Here is a 21039-nt window from a genome sequence, read left to right as displayed (position 1 = left end):
AAAGATTAAATTACTGACTGCAAATAAGCAGTCTCATTAACATATAAAGGGTTTTCCTTGTTCAAAATATGGACTGTTTGAAGAAACATTACAACATGACTGATTACCCAATTTAAATTCAAGGTTATGTAGATGAATAGTGAAATAGGTCAATTATAAATGACCAGAGGGGTTCAAATATGACCCATGAAAATGTCAGTAAGTTAGTTGGAACAATGTGAAATCAGATGGAATTTTACAGAAGGTAAGAGAAAGAATAAGTTACCAGGTCATTCTGTTGAAGTGGACAGGGTACACACTTCCAAACAGAAGCTGTTAGAACAAATCAATATGAAAAATGACTATTCAGGCCTGTGTCAGTTGGCCCATTCAGTGTAGAGTCAAGAGACACAGGAATCACATGACTTGAGCCATCCATCATCATTCTTTTACTTATAAATACACAAGTATTTAATGTGTCCCATCACCTCATTTGCTTATCATGGAGTGGGAGATATTCTTCCCCAGTAAAGCCATCACAGTAATACTGATGATGATCAGAATGTTGCACAACCGATCCTGCACATCTTCTAAATGATTCCTGAAGTTATTGAGGGAGATTACTAGAATGGCTGCAAGCTGTCAGAATCAAACTATTCAGTTCATCAGGTCTGCATTGGCCCTCTGAGCATTTTGACTTGGTGTCAAACTCCTGCCATTACCCTGTAGCTCTCACATCATTTCTATTAAAAGAATCATCTAATCCTCTCTTGAACGCCTCACTTAAAAGCTTTGTCCACCACAATTTTAGGCTTGGTGTTCCAAATTCTGACCACTTGAAGTCTGAAACAGTCTTTTGTAAAGCTTTTTTGATGATCCTTTTATGGGCAGAAACAGTTTCCCCCTATCTACTCTGTTTAGACCCCTCTTGATTTTGAGAACTTCTGTTAGGTCTCCCCTTAGCCTTCTCCTCACCAAAGAAACAAGTTTAAACTTGTCCAATTCATTCTCATAACTGAAATGCCTCAACACCGGAACCAACCACATAAACTTCCTCAGCACGCTGTCAAATGTGTTGGCATCCTTCCTGAAGTGTAATGCCCAGAACTACACAATTCACTAGCTGAGGTCTAACTAACATTCTACATAGTTTCAGAACAATCTCCCTGCTCTTGTCTCTATCTCTCTCTCTCTCTGTGCATTCAAATACACAGTCATGATCTATTCCCATGTTATACATGAACCATACTTTCAAGCCCTCAATATGAATGCTCTGACTGATGAAAGCAAATGCCTTCTTCACCATTCTGTCTATCTCTGACACTACTATGTACCTGTGCTTCCTCAACACTCCCCAGAGACCTACCATTAACTATGTAAGTCCTGCCCTGGTTTGTCTTACCAAAATACCACACCTCACATTTATCCAAATTAAATGCCATCTGCCATTCCTCAGCCCACTGGCCCAGTTGATCAACAGACTATTGTATTCTTAGATTCAGTTCTTCACTGTCGACGATATACCAATTTTGGTGCCATCTACAAACTTATTTTGTGCTGTATGAATCTATATGATAGACATGAAGCTTTGAAAATTCTTGAGTTTTTAGATCCTGAGGGTGTCATCATTTTTGTGTGTATTCAAGAACGAGACCTATGCTGCCAGATTTCTGCATTTGTGATGAATGACTGACAGAACCACTAAGCAAGCATTTCATGTTATATCTATCTAATTTGGTCTTCATCTGTCTCCAGCCAATCTCCACACAATATGGGGTAGTTAGAACAATCATATTATCATCCTCAGCTTCATCTTTCTTTTAACATTGGACGGCATTTTGAAAATGCTTAAAAGGCTTGACAACAATTCAAAAAGGACATAAAGGCCACATCCCATTCTTCTAAACCCAAATGAGTACAAGCACATCTACTCAACATCTCCTCATAGGACATTCCCTCCATACCCTGGATCAACCTTTCTTTATTTCTGCTTCATCCTCCCAATGAATGACATTCTGCAGTTCCCTCAAGCCCAGTGTCACACAATCTTTTCCTTTAGTTCCCAAAGCTGTGAATCTGAACTAACTAACAGGAGTTGCAGTTTTGGAGCACTGGGGTGAGGTAGCCTCCAATTTTCCCACTTGCTAACAAAGGGTATACGCCCCACCTTCCCACTCACACTGCACCAAACAGAGTGACTGACAAACGCAGCCCAGTACGATTACCCCAACCAGCAGAGAAATCGAGGATGTAGGCAATCAAGAAATGATTCCTCTATGGATTTTAATGTGTGGTCTTTGTAAATTATTAATTTAGATTTAACTTTTAAGAAAGTATTAACTACTACCTTACTTGAAGCAGCCAATACACGCTCCCCATTGGCCATGCTGAAATAGTCACTTGCTACATGGACGGTGTTGCCAACAGGAAATAAAATGTCATTGTGTTCTGTAATGATGCCAGAGGACACACACAGAAACATGGGGAAAAAACATCCCAAATTTCTCTTCTGCCACTTTTTAAAAAAATATTTTTAGAAAGGTCAGTTAATCCAAGGTATAATGAAAGAAAACCACACAGAGCTTTATACCATTCTTGGCAAGACAATTTCAGTTCTTGGTTCTCAAACAGCATGTGAACTGCAGCATTTCAACAGAAGAATCCTTTCAACGGACAATCAAAAGCCACCATAATGAGTTTTCTAATTCTATTATTTGCCAAGTGCCACAAGCTTTCATTGTGAACATGATGAAATCATTGCCACTGAACAAAGAAACAGATACAACCAGGGACTTCACTTAGCAAATCACTGCTTTCGACTCCATTCAGTTGCAAATGGCCAATCTTGAAAATACTTGTAATTCAAAGAGACTGTTTTTGGTGTTGGTTGCAACTTGTTGAGCTTAATGTTAAGAGAATGGTAACAATATCCAAACAACCAGTTAAATTATTTATCAAGCATAAACATAACTAAAGCACATTCTTACTGCAACATTCCCGGTTAAACAAGACTTATCAAATTAATACACACTTAATAGAGAGATTTGGTATTTATAAAGATTTTGTAAGCTTTGTTCATTTGATCACAGTCGCATCCCTGAATTTAGAAGTAACCTCATGCCCCATCCCCAAGCTATAATAACTTTCAGCCTGTTACTGGTTTGAATTGTTTAAATGAACACTAAATTATGGTATGTATGGAAGAAGAGCAGGGAATTCCTGAAGTCATATCAAAAATTCCCATTTCAATCAAGAATCATGATAAAACATGAATTAGACATGCAATTCATCAAATAGCTTTAACTGGACACTGCTACTGAAGAATAATTCAGTGAGTCAACAGCCTATCACTACCATTACAAGAGTTATCACTATTTAAAGTGATTGGGACACTTCATGATGAATTGCCATATCGAATATAAGCATCACTGCTTAAGCATAAATCTCAATTATAGAGGACTTAGCTTCAACAGGAGTGATAGTGTGATTATCAGAGCACTTACAAGGACTAGGCACTTGATAAACACCACTAGCAAGTAAGAGTTTCATTATAGGCTTAAAAAAAAAACCAGGTATGCCAAGGTTCAAGTATACTGGCAGCTTTCACAAATAATGAATGTCAAGTTTAGTTTGGAAGAAAACTAAACACTACACTGGTGTGAATTCATAGTTCAAGAAAGGGAAGTTCCTAACAAAACAAAAAACAAAAAAAACCCCACAAAATTGTAAATTTTAACAAAGGAGGGGGATCAGGACCAAAAGGTTAAGCACATTGTGAAGACAACAGATATAAAATGGAATACTCACCAGCCTGGTATTAACTACAGGAAATAGCAATGCCAATAACGCTCCATTCAACATGTGCATCTGCAGCCTGCCAAGACAGTTCAACAGAATAGTTATTTTCTTTCATCAAGTAACAAAACCTGGTTACAGTAATTATTCAAATAAATCAGAACAGTGTGAATAGGTTTGATACTACTACATTCTGAATTTGCGAAGAACAAAGTTTACTACAGTGATATTTAATCACCTTCAGTACTGAAGTTGCTGTCCAAGCACCATTAGTCTTGGCTTGATGCCTGCAACCCACCTCTTTCATGTAAGAATTCTTTTGCTTCTAAAAAGGGTTTGAATTCATGATCAAAAAGAACATTGTGAATTCAGTAGTTACTCAGATTTGCACAAAACCTCACCAAAATCAAAGGAGTTTAAAAAAGGACTTGCCATCATCAAGACCTTCTCAGTAATCTTTCTTTATTTTGCAATGGGGTTGGCTGCTGTTTTAAAAAAATTCTGCTATTTATTCCTGCCAATGTACAGAAGGAGATAAAAGAATTAGACCAGATTGTGCCTGTCTTTGGGTGAAAACATGACTTCTCAAGAGCAACCAGGGATGGACAATAACAAGTGCTGGTCAGCCACTGATGCCAACATCCCACAAGTGAATAAAATAAAATAACAAGCATGAGTGATTGTGACCCAATATATCCTGAGAGTGGCAATGAAACTTACTTGCTATCATTCAAGATGTCTGTTTAAAGGGCATTTTGGTGCCTCAAATATGGAAATTAGGGTCAAATGCCTAATAAAAACTCAGATTGAAATTCGGCAATTGGTTGGGGATTGGCCCCAGCCTTTATTAGGTTCCTCCTATAAATCTACACATTTGACCAGATTCTTTTGACAACAGATAAGTGGAGAGCTAGAGCTGCCAATCAAACAACATTTTCACTAGGGATCAACGGTTTCAACAGATGTCTGGACTCTCCACCAAGACTGCATAAGCAGTCTTTATAGAAAGCCCATGAATCCAGGAGACTAACGAAATACCCAGGCTCCGAAGAAAACATTACTTATTGACATATCTGGCTCTCTTATTTCTGTTGTGAACTACACAATGTGTATTTATACATTTGAGGTTAGGAGGTTTCAAGAGTTTGCAGTTTTTTTCTATTGATATTTTAAAAGGGACCCAGATGATTAACTACTTTCAATAAAATTGTTGAAGGTCACTTCTAAATAGTGGAGATGGATGGATGTATGGATGATTGTTTTTAAAGCTTTTTTTTAATTCCACATCCTGTCACTCAGGTTAATTTGTTTTATGCAGTGTGAAAGTTAAGGAGCATTACAACATCATAGCTTGGCATAAGGAGTATGAGGGTCTCAAAGGGACAGAAGGATGGGTCTAGCTTAGTAACAGAGGGCATAAAAGGGTCATGGGTGTAGATAGATATCCATAGTCTGATATAGAGGGCATGGCTAGGCAATGGGCATGAGGTGATTTACATAAATCATGGCAAATCTGTGGTGTTAAAGGCTAGAATACTTTGCATTATTCACTATAACCATGATGAGGTCCCACAGCACTAAGGTGGACATTTTAAGCAGGCCCCCTCTATATCCAGCAGCTGCTGTGGCTGCCTTAAACTTCCTACCCAAACTGATGCCCTGACTGCAGCATGGAGTCACACTTCCCAGCGTGGACCTAAAGAAACTTGTCTTTGTGGGCACTTTCTACTGAGGCAGATGGGATTTCCCAATCTCTGATACCAACCTCTAGAAATTCAGGCCCTCATGCTGCTGTTATTGAAAAGACATGAAATTGTTGCACGAATATAGTAGGTGCAAACTGAACTCATTGTTGAAAAATAGAGCAATGCAGAGTGACACAATGAACGTGTTCCAGGGCCACGTATACTAATTTTAACCAGGTTGGATCCTTCCAAAAATGTGCACGTTAATTATAAATCCTGAACTTCAAAATACTAAAAATTAATTATTACAGGAGTTGAATGTTTTTTAATTTATTCATTTATGGGTGTTGCTGGCTGGCCAGCCTTTATTACCCATCCCTAGTTGCCATTGAGTGGAAGATAAAAGCTGCGTTATATATTGAAATAATTTAGGATTTGTAATTTAAAATAGTCAGATAGATTTCAGTTGGTTGCGAGAGGATAATTTCGTTTCGAAGATAAAGGTCAGAAAATCGTTTAGATTAGTGACCTAAATACAAAATTTCCAAGAAAGGCATGTGACCCCACTGCTTGGCTGGATACCAGTGGCATGAGTGGATGGAATGTTTACAGTGTCAAATTTGCAATAGGAGAGAGGATAGGAGTCTAGCTTTTGACTTCTATTCTAAAAAATCAGGTGGTTAGTTCAGAAAGGAGAACAATCTTCTCTGAGCAGGTGAAAGAATATTTTCAGTTCAGCTTAGAGACACCAATCACCCTGGCTGAGGTCATTTCAAGTTGTGGAGAGATTAGAGATAGGTGTTCAAGTTGTTAGAAGCAGATAATTCAGGTTATCCAAGTTGTGAAAAAGAAATCATGCCAGCAATCTTAGAAAGGAAAAAACACAACCTCCACAGTCTAAAGGAAAGGAACTAGGATTAGATTAGATTACATTACAGTATGGAAACAGGCCCTTCGGCCCAACAAGTCCACACCGACCCGCCGAAGCGCAACCCACCCATACCCCTACATTTACCCCTTACCTAACACTACGGGCAATTTAGCATGGCCAATTCACCTGACCTGCACATCTTTGGACTGTGGGAGGAAACCGGAGCACCCGGAGGAAACCCACGCAGACACGGGGAGAACGTGCAAACTCCACACAGTCAGTCGCCTGAGGCGGGAATTGAACCCGGGTCTCTGGCGCTGTGAGGCAGCAGTGCTAACCACTGTGCCACCCACAAAGGAGTTGTCAATTAATTTTTAAAAATTAAAAAGGTGGAGTTAGGAGTGATATCTCTCTGGAACACAGTATCTGTAAAAGGATAATGTTGAAAACAAGTTGAAACTGTGTTTTTCAGTTTGCGTTAAGCTCAGTCTTATAGAAAAGGTAAAGTTGCCATAGCCCCAAAGGATCATAGGTCTGCTCTGTCATGGATAAAATTTATTTCATAATAATTTTCTATCTCTGAAGAACATTTGCAGCTGTGTGTGTATACTTCAGCGATGACACACTATCAAAAATCAAAACATCAAATCAGGTTTAATGTGTCCAGTATCACCATCAACTGGGATCGTAACAAGATCATTGCTTCAAGCTATAATTGCTGGACATAAAAGTAAAAAACTTTTCTTGAGAAATATTTTCCTCCCTTATTTTTGCCTCTCAATCTAAACTTTCTACTTCTGTACTTGACTTAGCATTAAATACACTCATCCTAATTTACATTTCCTTCTCATTTCTAGAGTTCAGAGTTTCAAAATCCCTCAATTTGATTAAGGAAACATACAGATGCTTGCCCTGTCCACTCAGGTCCCACTTGCCTGGTTTCATTCACAGACAACATTATCAGCTTGCACTTTCGACAACTTGCTATCATTGAAAGTAAACATGCAACAGTAAGATCAAGATAAGATGGTTACATAGCCTGCAGCTGTAAATTACAGCCCAATAGGCCTTTGCACCAACTTCCATGTGCTCTTTGTTTGCTTTCCTTAAGAAATTACTGCATCCCATATATATCAGTATTTCACATCGGCTTGAGTCTTGGATCTGCTCAGCAGCACCAGAGCAGTCGCTGCAAAATTATTGTAAAACACTTTAAATAACCAGCATTAAAAGTGAAACGCCAAGTCAAACACTGCATGGACACTTAAACTTCGTAAGAGTGCATACTCACTGATCCATAGCAATATCCATAATTATTATGTGTTTGCTAAAAGCGTATGAAAATACTCCTAGGCATAATAAGACTGGCTGTGGGAATTGCTTTTTTTATTTCCACACTGGTTTACTATTTAGAGTCACTTTGTTGTCAATACATGAGCAAAGTGTTGCTCATTGAAGGTCACATTTGACTTAATGAGAGTCGACATTAAAATTAATCCTGTTTTCACACAAATCTGATCCATAAGAAAATAAACAGCTTCCAAATAACAATTCCACATAACTTCACATAGTTCAGATAATAATAGTCCAAGAAGGTCTGTGGTCTGATCATGGATTTTTTTTTTTAAAAGGCAATGGTAACATAAGTCTTGTTAGGCAACAGTGGTCAATTATCCAGGTCATCTATGGTTCTTACTGTTCATCAGAGTCAGTGAGAGGGAAGACAGAAGGATGCTCCTGATAAGCAGTTGACACCAAAATTGGAGGTGTAGTGGACAGAGAAGAAGGTTACCTCAGAATACAACAGGATCTTGATCAGATGGGCCAATATGCCAAAGAATGACAGATGGAGGTCTAATTTAGATAAATGTGCAATGCTGCATTTTGGAAAAGCAAATCAGGACAGGACTTATACACTTAATGGTAAGGTCCTGGGAAGTGATGCTGAACAAAGAGACCTTGGAGTGTAGATTCATAGTTCCTTGAAAGTAGAGTTTCAGGTAGACAGGATAGTGAAGGCTGCAGTCGGTAGGCTTGTCTTTATTGGTCAGTGCATTGAGTACAGGAGTTGGGAGGTTATGTTGCAATTCAACAGGACATTGGTGAGGCCACTTTTCGAATATGCATGCAGTTCTGGTCTCTCTCCTATAGGAAGGATGTTGTAAAACCTGAAATGGTTCAGAAAAAATCTACAAGGATGTTACTAGGGTTGGAGGGTTTGAGCTATCGGGAGAGGCTGAATAGGCTGAGGTTGTTTTCCCTGGAGTGTCTGAAGCTGAGGGGTGATCATGAGGGGCATGGATAGGGTAAATAGGCATTGTATTTTCTCCATGATAGGGGAGTCCAAAACTAGAATGTGTAGGTTTAAGGTGAGGGGAAAGGTTTACAAGGGACCTAAGGGGCAACCTTTTCATGAAGAAGGTAGTGCGTGTTTGAAATGAGCTGCCAGAAGTAGTGTTGGAGGCTGTAAAATTACAACATTTAAAAAGGCATCTGGATAGGTATATGAAAAGGAAGGTTTTAGAGGGATAGGAGTCAAATGCTGGCAAATGAGACTAGATTTATTTAGGATATCTGGTCAGCATAATGAGTTGGGCCAAAGCGACTGCTTCTGTGCTGTATATCTCTATGACTCAGTGGCCCTTCCTAACCTTAAGATTCATTTGGGCACGCTGAACACAAGTAAGACACAAACACGCAGCCAAACACAGAGTAGGCAGGTCCCAGTACAGCCCAGAATCAACAATGCAAATTAACAGTACATCATGCATCATATCAAGCACAATGAAAGAGTCAAGGACTTCATGGTATAAATAAAGCGTGACTTGGTGACGGGATACCAGCCTCTCTGGAGTTATTTCAATAGCAACTTCCATTTTCCACCAACAGCCATGATGAACACAGAAATTGTTGGAAAAACTCAGCAGGCCTGGCAGCATCTGTGAAAAGAAATCAGAGTTATCATTTTGGGTCCAGTGACCCTCAGAACGGAGTTTCTGATAAGCAGCATCTGCAGTTCTTTTGGTTTTTATTTAGCCACAATAAAACATGGTCTAAATAAGTGTGCAAATTTATTAACAATTTTGTCAGTTATAGTTTTCAAGAAGATGTAGAAGTATAGCCTATTCAATTTTTTCAAAAGTTGATTCCTGGGATGTAGGTATTGCTTGCTACGCCAGCATTTTTCACCCCTAATTATCACTGAAGTTGATGGTGATGAGTTTCCTTGAACTGTGCTAGTCAATAGGATGTGGGGGACTGCTGTTATGAAAGGACTTTGACCCACAACAGGGAAATATCAAGGCGGTAGTTCCAAGCCAGGAAGGTCCTGATGACTTGATGGGGAACACGCAGGTGGTGGTGTTTATTGCATTTCTGAACTTGTAGAAGTCACAGGTTTGGACATTCTGTGAGAGGAGGTTTGCTGCGTTACTGCAATTTATCGTGTAGTCTGCCACTGTGCTTTGATGGTGAAGGGAGTGAATACGGAGAGTGGTGGCTGGAATGCAAAATGAAACAGGATGCTTTGTCCTGGATAGTGTCAAGTTTCTTCAGTGTTGTTGAAGCTGCACCCATCTAGGCAAAGGAAAATATTGCAATACACTCCTAACTTGTGCCTTATAGATGGTGTTTTGGGAAGTTGGGAGGAGAGTATTCACCACAGAATTCCAAACCTCAGACTTACTTTTGTAACCACAGTAAGTATGTGGCTGGTCCAGTTCATTTTCTGGTCACTAGTAACCTCCAGGATATTTATAGTGTTGGGGAACTGAGGGATAGTAATGCTATTGAACGTTAAGGAGAGATCGTTAGCTGTTCGAGATTAGATTAGATTAGATTCCCTACAGTCCTTTGGCCCAACAGGTCCACACTGACCCGCCAAAGAGTAACCCACCCAAACCCATTTCCCTTTGAATAATGCACCTAACACGATGGACAATTTAGCATGGCCAATTCACCTGACCTGCACATCTTTGGACTGTGGGAGGAAACCACAGCACCCAGAGGAAACCCACACAGACACAGGGAGAATGTGCAAACTCCACACAGACAGTCACCAGAGGCTGGAATCGAACCTAGATCCCTGGTGTTGAGGGACAGCAGTGCTAACCACTGAGCCACCATGCCGGGGATCATAGACTGGTCATGTGTGTGTGAGATAAGTTAGTTGTTACTTATCAGCCTAGCTTTGCATGTCGTCCAGGTCCAACAACGTATGAACATCGATCTCTCCAATATCTGAGCATTTGCAAATAATGCTGTACATCAGTGAATATCTTCACCTCGAATCTTAGCAGCTCAGTCAGTAGTGCTGCTATCAGAGTCCTAAAGAACATTGCTGCTGGAATGATCTGCTACAAGCAGTCAGAAAATCTTGCAACATCCATAGCCTTTGTAGTATCTGCCGACATCAGCTGCTTCTTGATAACACACAGAGCAAAGCAAATTGGCTGAACACTGGCATCTCTAATGCTGGGGACCTCAGGAAGATACCAAGATGGATCATCCATTTAATATTAGCTGAAGTTGGATGCAAAGACTTTAGCCTTTTGCAGCCATGAAATGGAGCTGCCATCATTCAGCATTTGCGGAACCTCCGCCTCCAATGAGTTCTTTAAATTAGCCAGTTGTGAATCGTGGTGGACATAGCTAGCCTGCCTGGCTAAGATCTGATCCATTGGCTGTTGGACCACTTAGCCATACTATTACATGCAGCTTCCACTGTTTGCAATGCAAGCTGACTAGCTTTGCAGGATTGACGCTTCCCAGCATGGCATGCCCTCCTACAATCTTCATTGAGCCAGGACTGATCTCCTAGATTAATGGTTTACCAGGTCATAAGGTTTGCAGGTTGTGGCGAATACAATTCTGCTGCTGCTAATGGTCCAGTGTCTCATGGATGCCCAGTTGGAGTTGCTAGATCTGTTCCAAGCTAACTCAGTGAGTATGCCACACAGTAATGAAGGATAACCTCAATTTAAAGGTGAGACTTGTTTCACAAGGACTGGATAGTATCTACTTCTACTGATATTGTTATGACAGATACATCTGTGACAGGTAGACTGGCTAGAACATGATCAAATGTTTCTTTCTTATTCGTTCCCTCACTGCTTGAAGTAGACCATTCCAGCAGCTATGTTCTTGAGGACTCAGCAGCTCAGGTCAGTAGTGCGGTAGTGTGGGGGTTAAAAATAAATTTAAAATTAAAAAAAATAAAAACCAGTTCCACAAATGGTCTGGTAGAAGTCCAGCAATTTAGGAAGGCATGTAATTCCAGGCTAGTTACACTCGTAAATCACCTTTTACGGTAGCAGAGAGCAGACAGTACAATTAAAGAAAAAAAAAGACCTGGCGACACAGAAGCACTATGGGCATGAAATTGATCTTGGAAATTAGCGCTGACCAGACAAGAGACATTTAGCAGCCTAATTTATGTTCTCCCTGACAAATATCCATTCTCTCACACTCAATCAATTGAAGCAAAGTATGAATTTGTCTATCATCTGTTATACGTTACTGTCCAGGATAAATTTCACTCTTTCATAGAACCATACAATGCTGAAGGTTCAGGGCTCTTGTAGAACAGTGGGTAGTGTCCCTACCTCTAGATAGGAAGGTCCACATTTAAATCCTACCTGCCACAGACATGGGTCATATCTGACTACGTTAATTAAAAATATTTATATGGGAGATCACTTAGCTTTTCAAAAGATAAGATGGGCTACTTTCCACTCTCCTGTTCTTTCCCCACAATTTTCTTTCAGTCACACTAATTTTCAGAGAAGTTTCAGACTCTTGAGCATTGACGTAACAGTCTAGACTCAGAATATTTAAATACAAAACATCTGTACTTCTGATAAGCACAGGATAACTCAAGGGTAGTACCAAATGGGGCTTTACATTTTTAAAAAACTGGACTTTAAAACAGAAAAAAACAAACACGTTCCCTCAAATGTTTTTTTAACAGAAAGTTAGATTCAAGAATTCAAGCGAGTAGCTTCAGGGAGAGTTAACACAGCCTTTTTACAAAGTTATTACCTCTCTGAGAAGGCAGGTAATCCAAAGTATTGAACTGACTGTAAAGCCTCTCTCTGTAGCTCTCTGGAGCTTCATAGACCTGGTTAAAAACAAATGAAAAATGCACAGCCCTGAAGGACAGTAACAAAAGGCGACTGGAGCTAGAACAAACCATCTGTCTAAGAAATGGTATTCCCAAACCTGAATTTAAAAGTTGAAATAACAACCAAAACGTTGTGTTGTGCAAGTGCTGCAGAGACTCAGTGGGCACATTAACTTGCTGTGTTTCCCTACAACACAGCAATGACTACATTTCAAAGAGCACTTAAAATAGTCAGAAAGCATTTCAGACCTCCTGAAGTTGTGAAAGGTGATATTTAAACATCAGCCATTCTTTCTATTGCTATTTTTCTCTTCTGCTTCTTGATCTTATGTTTCTGCATTGGTGTTAGGAAGGCAATTCAAGATTCCTACCAAGAACAATAAAAGATAACTCAGTATCTGAAGGTTATGCTTTTTCTGTGATATTGCCGCTGTTGTTCAATGGGAGGCAGTGGTATTGTCACAGGACTAGTAACCCACAGGCAGAGTCTAATGCATTGGTGACATGAGTTCAAATTCCTCTATGGCAGGCTGAGTAGTGTGAATTCACAAAAAAAAAGCCTTATGGTGACCATGCCGACTGTCATAAAAAAATTCCATCTGGTTCTCTATTGTCCTTATTCAATCTGGCCTCCTTGTGACTCCAGAGCAGCGTGTTAGATTCTTAACTGCTCTCTGTACAATAAGTAATAATCAATTAGGCCCGGTCAAAGACATCAGCATCCCATGAACGGATAAAACAAAAGTACTTAGCATTTTCTATCTTTACTGAAATAGCAACTACAATCCCAGTTCAAACTGGAAGTGCAGTTCCCACTGTGGTATAGTAGAAAACAGCAATAACCTGGGGATTAAGGCAGACATGACCAGAAGTTCTCACTGTCAGCCAGGCATCCCAGTCTGCTGGGATAGTTCCCATTCTGGGATGAGGTGAGGAAAAAAAAAGAGAAAAAAAAGACAGAAAAGAAAACGAAAAAAAAAGAGCAAGAGTGAGATGTGGTCACCCTCACAGCACATATTCACCCACTAGCACACAGAACAGAGTTGACACTGACCTATTAACCCCTGTTCTTGTGCATTCTTGATCAATTAAACCATGCCTCTTATACAGAGAGTTATCTTTCCTCCCACCATGTTCGCAGTCTGAGATAACTTGCTCAGAATTTACACCTTTCGTCATTTTTTGGCTGTAGATCCTTTTTTAAAAAATATTATAATTGAAAGCTCAACATGTCTACAGGTGATCCACAGTTACAATCGATGGTATGACAGGAAAACAAAAGGGAGAACAACACATCCTCTAATTGTTTTTGTAGTATATAGCAGTTTTTAAAAAATGTTTGCAACCCTTGGTTTTTTTTTTAAATGCAGGACTGTGAATGCTCAGTCCCTTCAAAGTGAAACAACATCTGCACAGCCCACACAGAAACTTTGAGGTTGTGACATGACTATGCAGTTTGGAGGCCATTCTGGTGCAGAGAACTCCCAGCAGCCAAAGTTCCTCAACTGACATCATCAAAAATTGACTCAAGAGAGCTAGTTGCTTGTGATTCACTTGCCTGATCCCTTTGCAGCATTAAAAATAATTTGCTGTACATTATGAGCCTTGAGACTTATTGAGAATCAGGATTATCTAAGTGTCTATGAAAGCTTCTATTTCTTCATGTTCAATGCAATGAATGAGTGAATATGTTGGGCAACATACTGTCACTGGGAGATCTTGAAGCAAGTGAGGAGGGAGAAATTGAGACTTGCCTGTAGTTGGTTAGACAGTCGATCATTCTCCCTCTAATCGAAGGCTCACTAATTGAGCAATAATAGGCGCCAAATGCCTCTCATATCAAATTAGGAAGGGAACAAATCCAATGTTACTTATAGTGCAAGATGGATAACACACGTAGATTCTGCTCTTAATGAATACACATACAGGAAGTTAAAGGTCTATACAGGACAAAGCTTTCATCTCCTGCAGAAATCCTAAAGTCAATCATACATTGCTCCCATGGGATTTTTTCCTATTTATTCAGCATTTTGTACAGTTCTAGTCATGCAAAAAATTCAATTGATTGGTCCTCACATACATTATAAAAACGGAATCAGTTGTCTGATTTATACAAGTATCAAGGCCATTAATGGTTGTTGTTGTGTTGATCAGACATTATTGTCAGCAATAATGAGTTGATTTTATTTCATTTAAGTAGTGTTTCAGCTTCAAGCGCCAACTCTGTGCTCATAAAACAAAGTATGCAACAGTATAGTTTCAAAATTTGACACTCTAATCTTCGGCAAGTGAGTAGCTGTAACTACCCAATTCATATCAGCACACAAGACTATGTTTCAGTGTTATAGCTTTTGCTCCCCAGCCGGAGCGCGCACACACAAGAATAGTCCACTCAGCACCCTCGGCCTGTATGGCTAATTGGAATCACAAATACAATTAAGCCCTCCACATTCTCCATATTAAAGAACACACAAATAAGTGCAGATGTAAACCATAATTGCCCATCAGGCCTGCTTCCACCATTTAAACCTATCACAGCTGATCGAAGGCTTCAATTCTACCTTCCAGGGAAGTTTCAATTTAAGAGAGGTTTAAAATAAAAACAAAAAGCATATGAGAGAACAGAGGTTTAAGCTAATGAAGACATGAACAATAATAAAAACATGAGCTAAGTGACTGGAAATATCAGCAAGAAGATGCAGCAGAAATTAAATCCAGAATAAGTAACTGTGATTAATAGTCAAAGCTTAAGACTCTTTTTTTCAAATGTATTCAGCATTTGTGACAAGATACAGGAGTTGAAGGTACATACAGAAATAAATGAATGATACTTGACAGCTATTAGAGAGATATAGCTGAAAGATGACCAGGATTGGGCACTCAATATTGAAAGGGTATTTGACATTCTGGGTAGCATTGTTAATAAATGTTTCAAATCAGTGCAGTGGTGAGTAATAACATAGGTGCAATAGATTGCAATTTAACAATTTGGTGGAAAGAGGGGAGCAAGCCATGCAATGGCAATGTCATTCAGGGAAGGAAATCTGCCATCCTTACCTAGTCTGGCCTACATGTGACTTCAGACCCAAAGCAAGGTGGTTGACTCTTAACTGCCCACTAGGCAATTAGGAATGGGTACTAAATGCTGGTATAGTTAGCGACATCCACATCCTATAAATAAATTAATTAAAAGAGTGGTAAGGAAAAGGGAGTCACATGTAGGCCCCCAAACAGTTTCCTCACTGTAAGACAAATCTGAATGGGGTCATGATGGAAGCATGTAAAAAGGGCACTACAATTGTCCTGGGGGAATTAAATCTGTCTGTTGACCAAACGAATCAGATCAGCAAGAGTAATATGGAATCTGGAAGAACACAGCAAGCCAGACAGCATCAGGAGTTGGAGAAGACAACATTGCAGGTATTAATCTTTATTCTAAATACCTGAAACACTGACTTATCCACGCTGCCTGGCATGCTGTGTTCTTCCAGGCTCTTGTTTGTTTACCTTGGATTCCAGCACCTGCTGGGTTTTTTGTGTCTCTAATGTGGAAGACTAGTATGTAGAGTGCATCCAGAATTGTTTATTAGAGCAACACATTATACGAGCTACTTGGGAACAGGCTACATCTGGGAATGTGCAATAGGATAGGATTAATAAGAAATATTGTTGTTAACGTGGTAATGATAGAGTTTTAAATTCACTTTGAGGAAGAGCAACTTTCAAACCAACGTCCTCAACTTAAAAAAAGGCAATTACAGAAATATGAGAGAATAGAGGAAAAACTTTCAAAAGCAGAAAGGGAAAACAGACTAAGAGGAAGGTCAGTAGATGAGCAGAGGCAGACATTTAAGCAGCTATTTTGGAACATCCAGTAAACATTTATTCTTGTCTAAAAGAAGGACTCAAAAAGACGGATAAACCACAAATAGTGAACAACAATGGTCAAGGAGAGTTTCCCTTTCAAGTCTTTCCCTTTCTCTTTTAATGGCCCTTTCAAGTTGCTATCAAAGGCTAGGTATAGAAGGCAAATCTGATGTTAGGGTGCTGGAAGGGTAGGGTGCCAGCTAGTTAGGGTGTAGGATGTCAGGTAAGTAGGGTACCAGCTGGGGAGAGAAGGTTGCCAGCTGTCTACATTACCAGTGGGTAAGATGCTTGATGGGCACAGGCTGGGTTCCAGGTAAATAAGGCAGTAGCTTAGGGGAGAGCAGAAGAGTAACAGCTGGATTACATACCAGCTGTGTATGGTGCCAGCGGGTTGGATATTACATGGATAAATGTAGAGCACCAGCTGGGTAGGATGCCAAGTGACTAGAGGTGGCAGGTGAATGATGCAGTGGATCATTTAAGATAGTTCAGGGTGGGTGGGAGAAGTCATGTCTAGCAGATGGCAGGGAGGGTGGATCTGGTCCAGCCATGTTGGGGTCATGTTAGGTCAAGACATAAGGGGTCTGGGGGTATGCAGTTGGGGGTACAAGAGGCAAGTATGAGGTCAGTTAAATAGTGGGAGACGATGTAGTTAATAGTCTAAGTTTTCCTTACACCATTTGTAACTATTTAACTAAATTTCATTGGAACCCTCCAAACTCTCCAATTTAAATAGGGACGCAGATCAATTGCCAGGGAATCTTCAATTTCCTGGGCAATTCCTTTCAAGTCTGCTGTGATGGGGATTGTAAAGGTTCCTCATACAAAACTGTTATCTATACTGGAATAATGACTGTCTGGCCATTAGAAAATCCAGGCCAAGATACATTAGTTAGAACATAGAATGAAGAATCTTGCTGAGAGATTTACATAACTCACAGGAACTTTAGGAGGGCAGCTGCCTAAAGCTTCAGCCCTCAATTCCTCAGTCAGTGTTCAAGATGGACCCATACAGAAGCAGACATGGACACCTTGGTTAGATCCCATGGAATACAGGGAGAACTAGCCATTTGGATACAGAACAGCCTCAAAAGGTAAAAGGTGGCGGTGGAGGGTTGCTTTTCAGACTGGAGGCCTGTGTCCAGTGGAGTACCATAAGGATTGGTGCTGGATCCAATACTCTTCATCATTTATATAAATGATTTGGATGCGTGCATAAGAGGTACAGTTAGTAAGTTTGCAGATGACACCAAAATTGGAGGTGTAGTGGACAGTGAAGAAGGCTACCTCAGATTACAACAGGATCTTGATCAGATGGGCCAATGGGCTGAGAAATGGCAGATGGAATTTAATTTAGATAAATGCGAGATGTTACATTTTGGGAAAGCAAGTCTTAGCAGGACTTATACACTTAATGGTAAGATCCTAGGGAGTGTTGCTGAACAAAGAGACCTTGGAGTGCAGGTTCATAGTTCCTTGAAAGTGGAGTCGCAGGTGGATACAATAGTGAAGGCGGCATTTGGTATGCTTTCCTTTATTGGTCAGAGTATTGAGTACAGGAGTTGGGACGTCATGTTGTGGCTGTACAGGACATTGGTTAGACCACTGTTGGAATATTGCGTGCAATCCTGGTCTCCTTCCTATTGAAAGGATGTTGTGAAACTTGAAAGGGTTCAGAAAAGATTTACAAGGATGTTGCCAGGATTTGAAGATTTGAGCTACTGGGAGAGGTTGAGGGGTGATCCTATAGAGGATTATAAAATCATGAGAGGCATGGATATGATAAATGGACAAAGTCTTTTCCCTGAAGTGGGGGAGCCCAGAACTAGAGGGCATAGGTTTAGGGTGAGAGGAGAAAGATATAAAAGAGACCTAAGGGGCAACATTTTCACGCAGAGGGTGGTACATGTATGGAATGAGCTGCCAGAGGAAGTGGTGGAAGTTGGTACAACTGCAACATTTAAAAGGCACCTGGGTGGATACACGAATAGGAAGGGCTTGGACGGATATGGACTGGGTGCTGGCAGGTGGGACTACATTGGAGTTGGGATATATGGTTGGCATGGACAAGTTGGACTGAAGGGTCTGTTTCTGTGCTGTACATCTCTATTACTCTTTGACCTAGCAGAAACAATTGCACAAGGGGCAATCCTACTCACTTTACTAACTTATCACAGTCAAATGTCAGTGGGATCAGAGACAAAAAGTGCAGTAGGCCCAAGAGTTTTCAGGCCCATAACGTAATTAATCTTTTCCAATAGAGGGAGCATGTCTTTTTTGGGGAGAAAATACACATTGTAACTTCAAAAGCAGAGCTCCGGGCTGTCTATTCAGGCAAATACAAACAGACATGTACAGTTTTATAGTAGCCTAGCCAAACCCATCAGTCTATTAAAAATCAAAACCAACTTAAACTGGTCAGTTTTTTCATCTGCTGTCTAGTTTCTTTTGGAGTTAAGTGTTGTTAGAGTTCTTCTACAAAAGAGAAAATAGCTCGGTAAGGGAAATTGCTCTCAAATACAAAATAAGCTTACAAAATTTGAAGTGTACCTTTAATGGCATAAAGGCTTCATAAAATATAAGGCACATCTTCAGGAGCTCAGTAAAGAAAATTTAAGTTTTTTTTAAAAACGGCCACATCTCTCCAGTATTCACAGTCACTCCGGTGGCTTTCTAATTATTATACCATTATATCTAAAATAGTACAGGAGCTTTTGAATCAATATTTAAATGACTAGCTGTCCCCACAAATCAGTGAATAATTACACCTCCCATGAGCCACACAGACAAAGTAGCTACTGGTTTGAGTAGGGGCAGCACGGTGGCTCAGTGGTGAGCACTGCTGCCTCACAGTACCAGGGTCCCAGGTTCGATTCCAGCCTTGGGTGACTGTGTGGAGTTTGCACATTCTCCCAGTGTCTGTGTGGGTTTCCTCTGGGTGCTCCAGTTTCCTCCCACAATTCAAAAGATGTGCAGGTGCATTAGTCAGAGGGAAATGGGTCTGGGTGGGTTACTCTTCAGAGGGTCGATGTGGACTTGTTGGGCTGAAGGGCCTGTTTCCAAACTGTAGGTAATCTAATCTAATTAGGTGGTTAAGTGTGCAGGTATGGTGCTACAGCTACAGCTCAGTAAAATTGAGCTAAAGAGAAGACAAGTAAAACAGTCAGCTACAGATAATGACTGGAAATTGAATGCTGGTTGACACTGAACAATGTGTGCCACTACAGACACAGTCTAGACCACGGGTCCTCAGTGTAGTCCACAGGTTACTCAGATGCAAATAACTGATGAGCAACGTCTTTGCCTAGGCTATGTAAAAACAAAGCCCTTTGTCCTCATCCCCACTATTTGTGTGTCAAACATAAGACTAGAACCCAAAAACTCCTTTCATTTTCCATGCACATTATTTTCTTTCAGCTAATAGAACAATCTCAGCATGAAATGTTTACAGAAATTGTCTGATTCAGCTTATGGAGTCTTCCAACTTCATTAGCATTGTATCATCTCTCTTAACTCTTACATTCAGTTTGATTCCATCAGATATAAAAATAATAAGGCCTAAAATAGACATTGCTCACACATTTTAGACTATCTGTAGTAGCAGAGAAGCTGTCCTGCCACAACTTTTGGAATGTTACTCTTCTCAAAATGAGAAGAGACAAAATAAAACCTGGAATAATTTGAATACAGAATGCTTATTCGATAAAGAACAAACTTAATCTAAAGGAAAATGACATATAGAAGAGAGAGTAGCAGCATGATGAGCAAAAATACAGACTGAAGTTTACTTTGTGTATAAGTTTGTGTGTTAGGATTTTATTGTAATAAAACAAATGAAAAGCTGTTTTGAAAAGGTTTGAATATTAAAACATATTATTGGTGCTGCAGTGCACAAGCTAATATCAAACAAGCAATGTTAAGGGAGTTCAGGCACATACAAACCTCTGAATCTGGCAGCAGATTAAGAAGAAAACAAACTAAAAGCCTTTTTAAAAGTGAAATTAAATCCACCAGCTACGCAAGGTGCAAAGGAAGGATGTGGTTTGGTCAAGCATCTTGATACAAAAAGAATGGAAACAAAATAAATGTTTTGTTGATTTCTGGGAAGTAACAGGCAGGAAAGGCTACACCCAAAGCTCAAACAATTAGTCATTTCCCCATTTCATCCAGAGGATCTAAAGTATTTCACTCAATTTTTATCTTAAATCTACTCTGGAAGGGGATCACCGGTTTGAAATATGCTCATGATCTCTGACCTGGTTTAGCAGTGAGCAGTCAGACTGGGAGATATGGGGAGGGTCTAGAGCCGGCAGGCCTCTTGTTCCTAACAGGACAACGTGAAAGTAGACATGACTAAATAGCGGGCTATTTTTAACAAGTTTATGTCGGTAATCTCACTGTCGGCATGTTCAAGTTCAAAGAGCCCCCACAGCCCAACTCTATTTAGTCCCATTATTGGGGTCCTCAAACCCAAGGTAAAATCTAATCCCTATCACAGAACAGGAATGCAAGTTTCAAAGGTCAATTTTCTTTGATTAGTAGACAAAATTTGAAGGATTACCCAATTATGGTACAGGTCAGGTTGTTGCAACTCTTAAAGCAACCTAGTGAGCAACAATATACACTGGCTTGTTGTCAAGATTTTCTCTTATCAAGCAGATTAATTGTGGAATTAGGGAGGTAGGGGCATGTGGGATGGATTGCCAATGATCTACTGCTGT

The 21039-nt window shown here is 40.0% G+C and overlaps 1 protein-coding gene across 1 annotated transcript in view; it reads right to left on the bottom strand.

The window, feature by feature from the left end:
- tmem164 (transmembrane protein 164) overlaps positions 1–21039 on the bottom strand; it is a 124280-nt gene that overhangs the window by 61184 nt on the left and 42057 nt on the right. The window contains exon 3 of the mRNA XM_087991928.1: positions 3787–3853. Coding sequence (XP_087848054.1) covers positions 3787–3853 — 67 coding nt within the window. The remainder of the gene's footprint in view (positions 1–3786; positions 3854–21039) is intronic.

This window comes from Chiloscyllium plagiosum, unplaced genomic scaffold (genome assembly GCF_037043375.1).
Source record: "Chiloscyllium plagiosum isolate Xiang-an unplaced genomic scaffold, Cpla_swu_hap1 HiC_scaffold_11, whole genome shotgun sequence".
Lineage (NCBI taxonomy): Eukaryota > Metazoa > Chordata > Chondrichthyes > Orectolobiformes > Hemiscylliidae > Chiloscyllium > Chiloscyllium plagiosum.
This window is presented reverse-complemented; position numbering and strand designations above follow the sequence as displayed.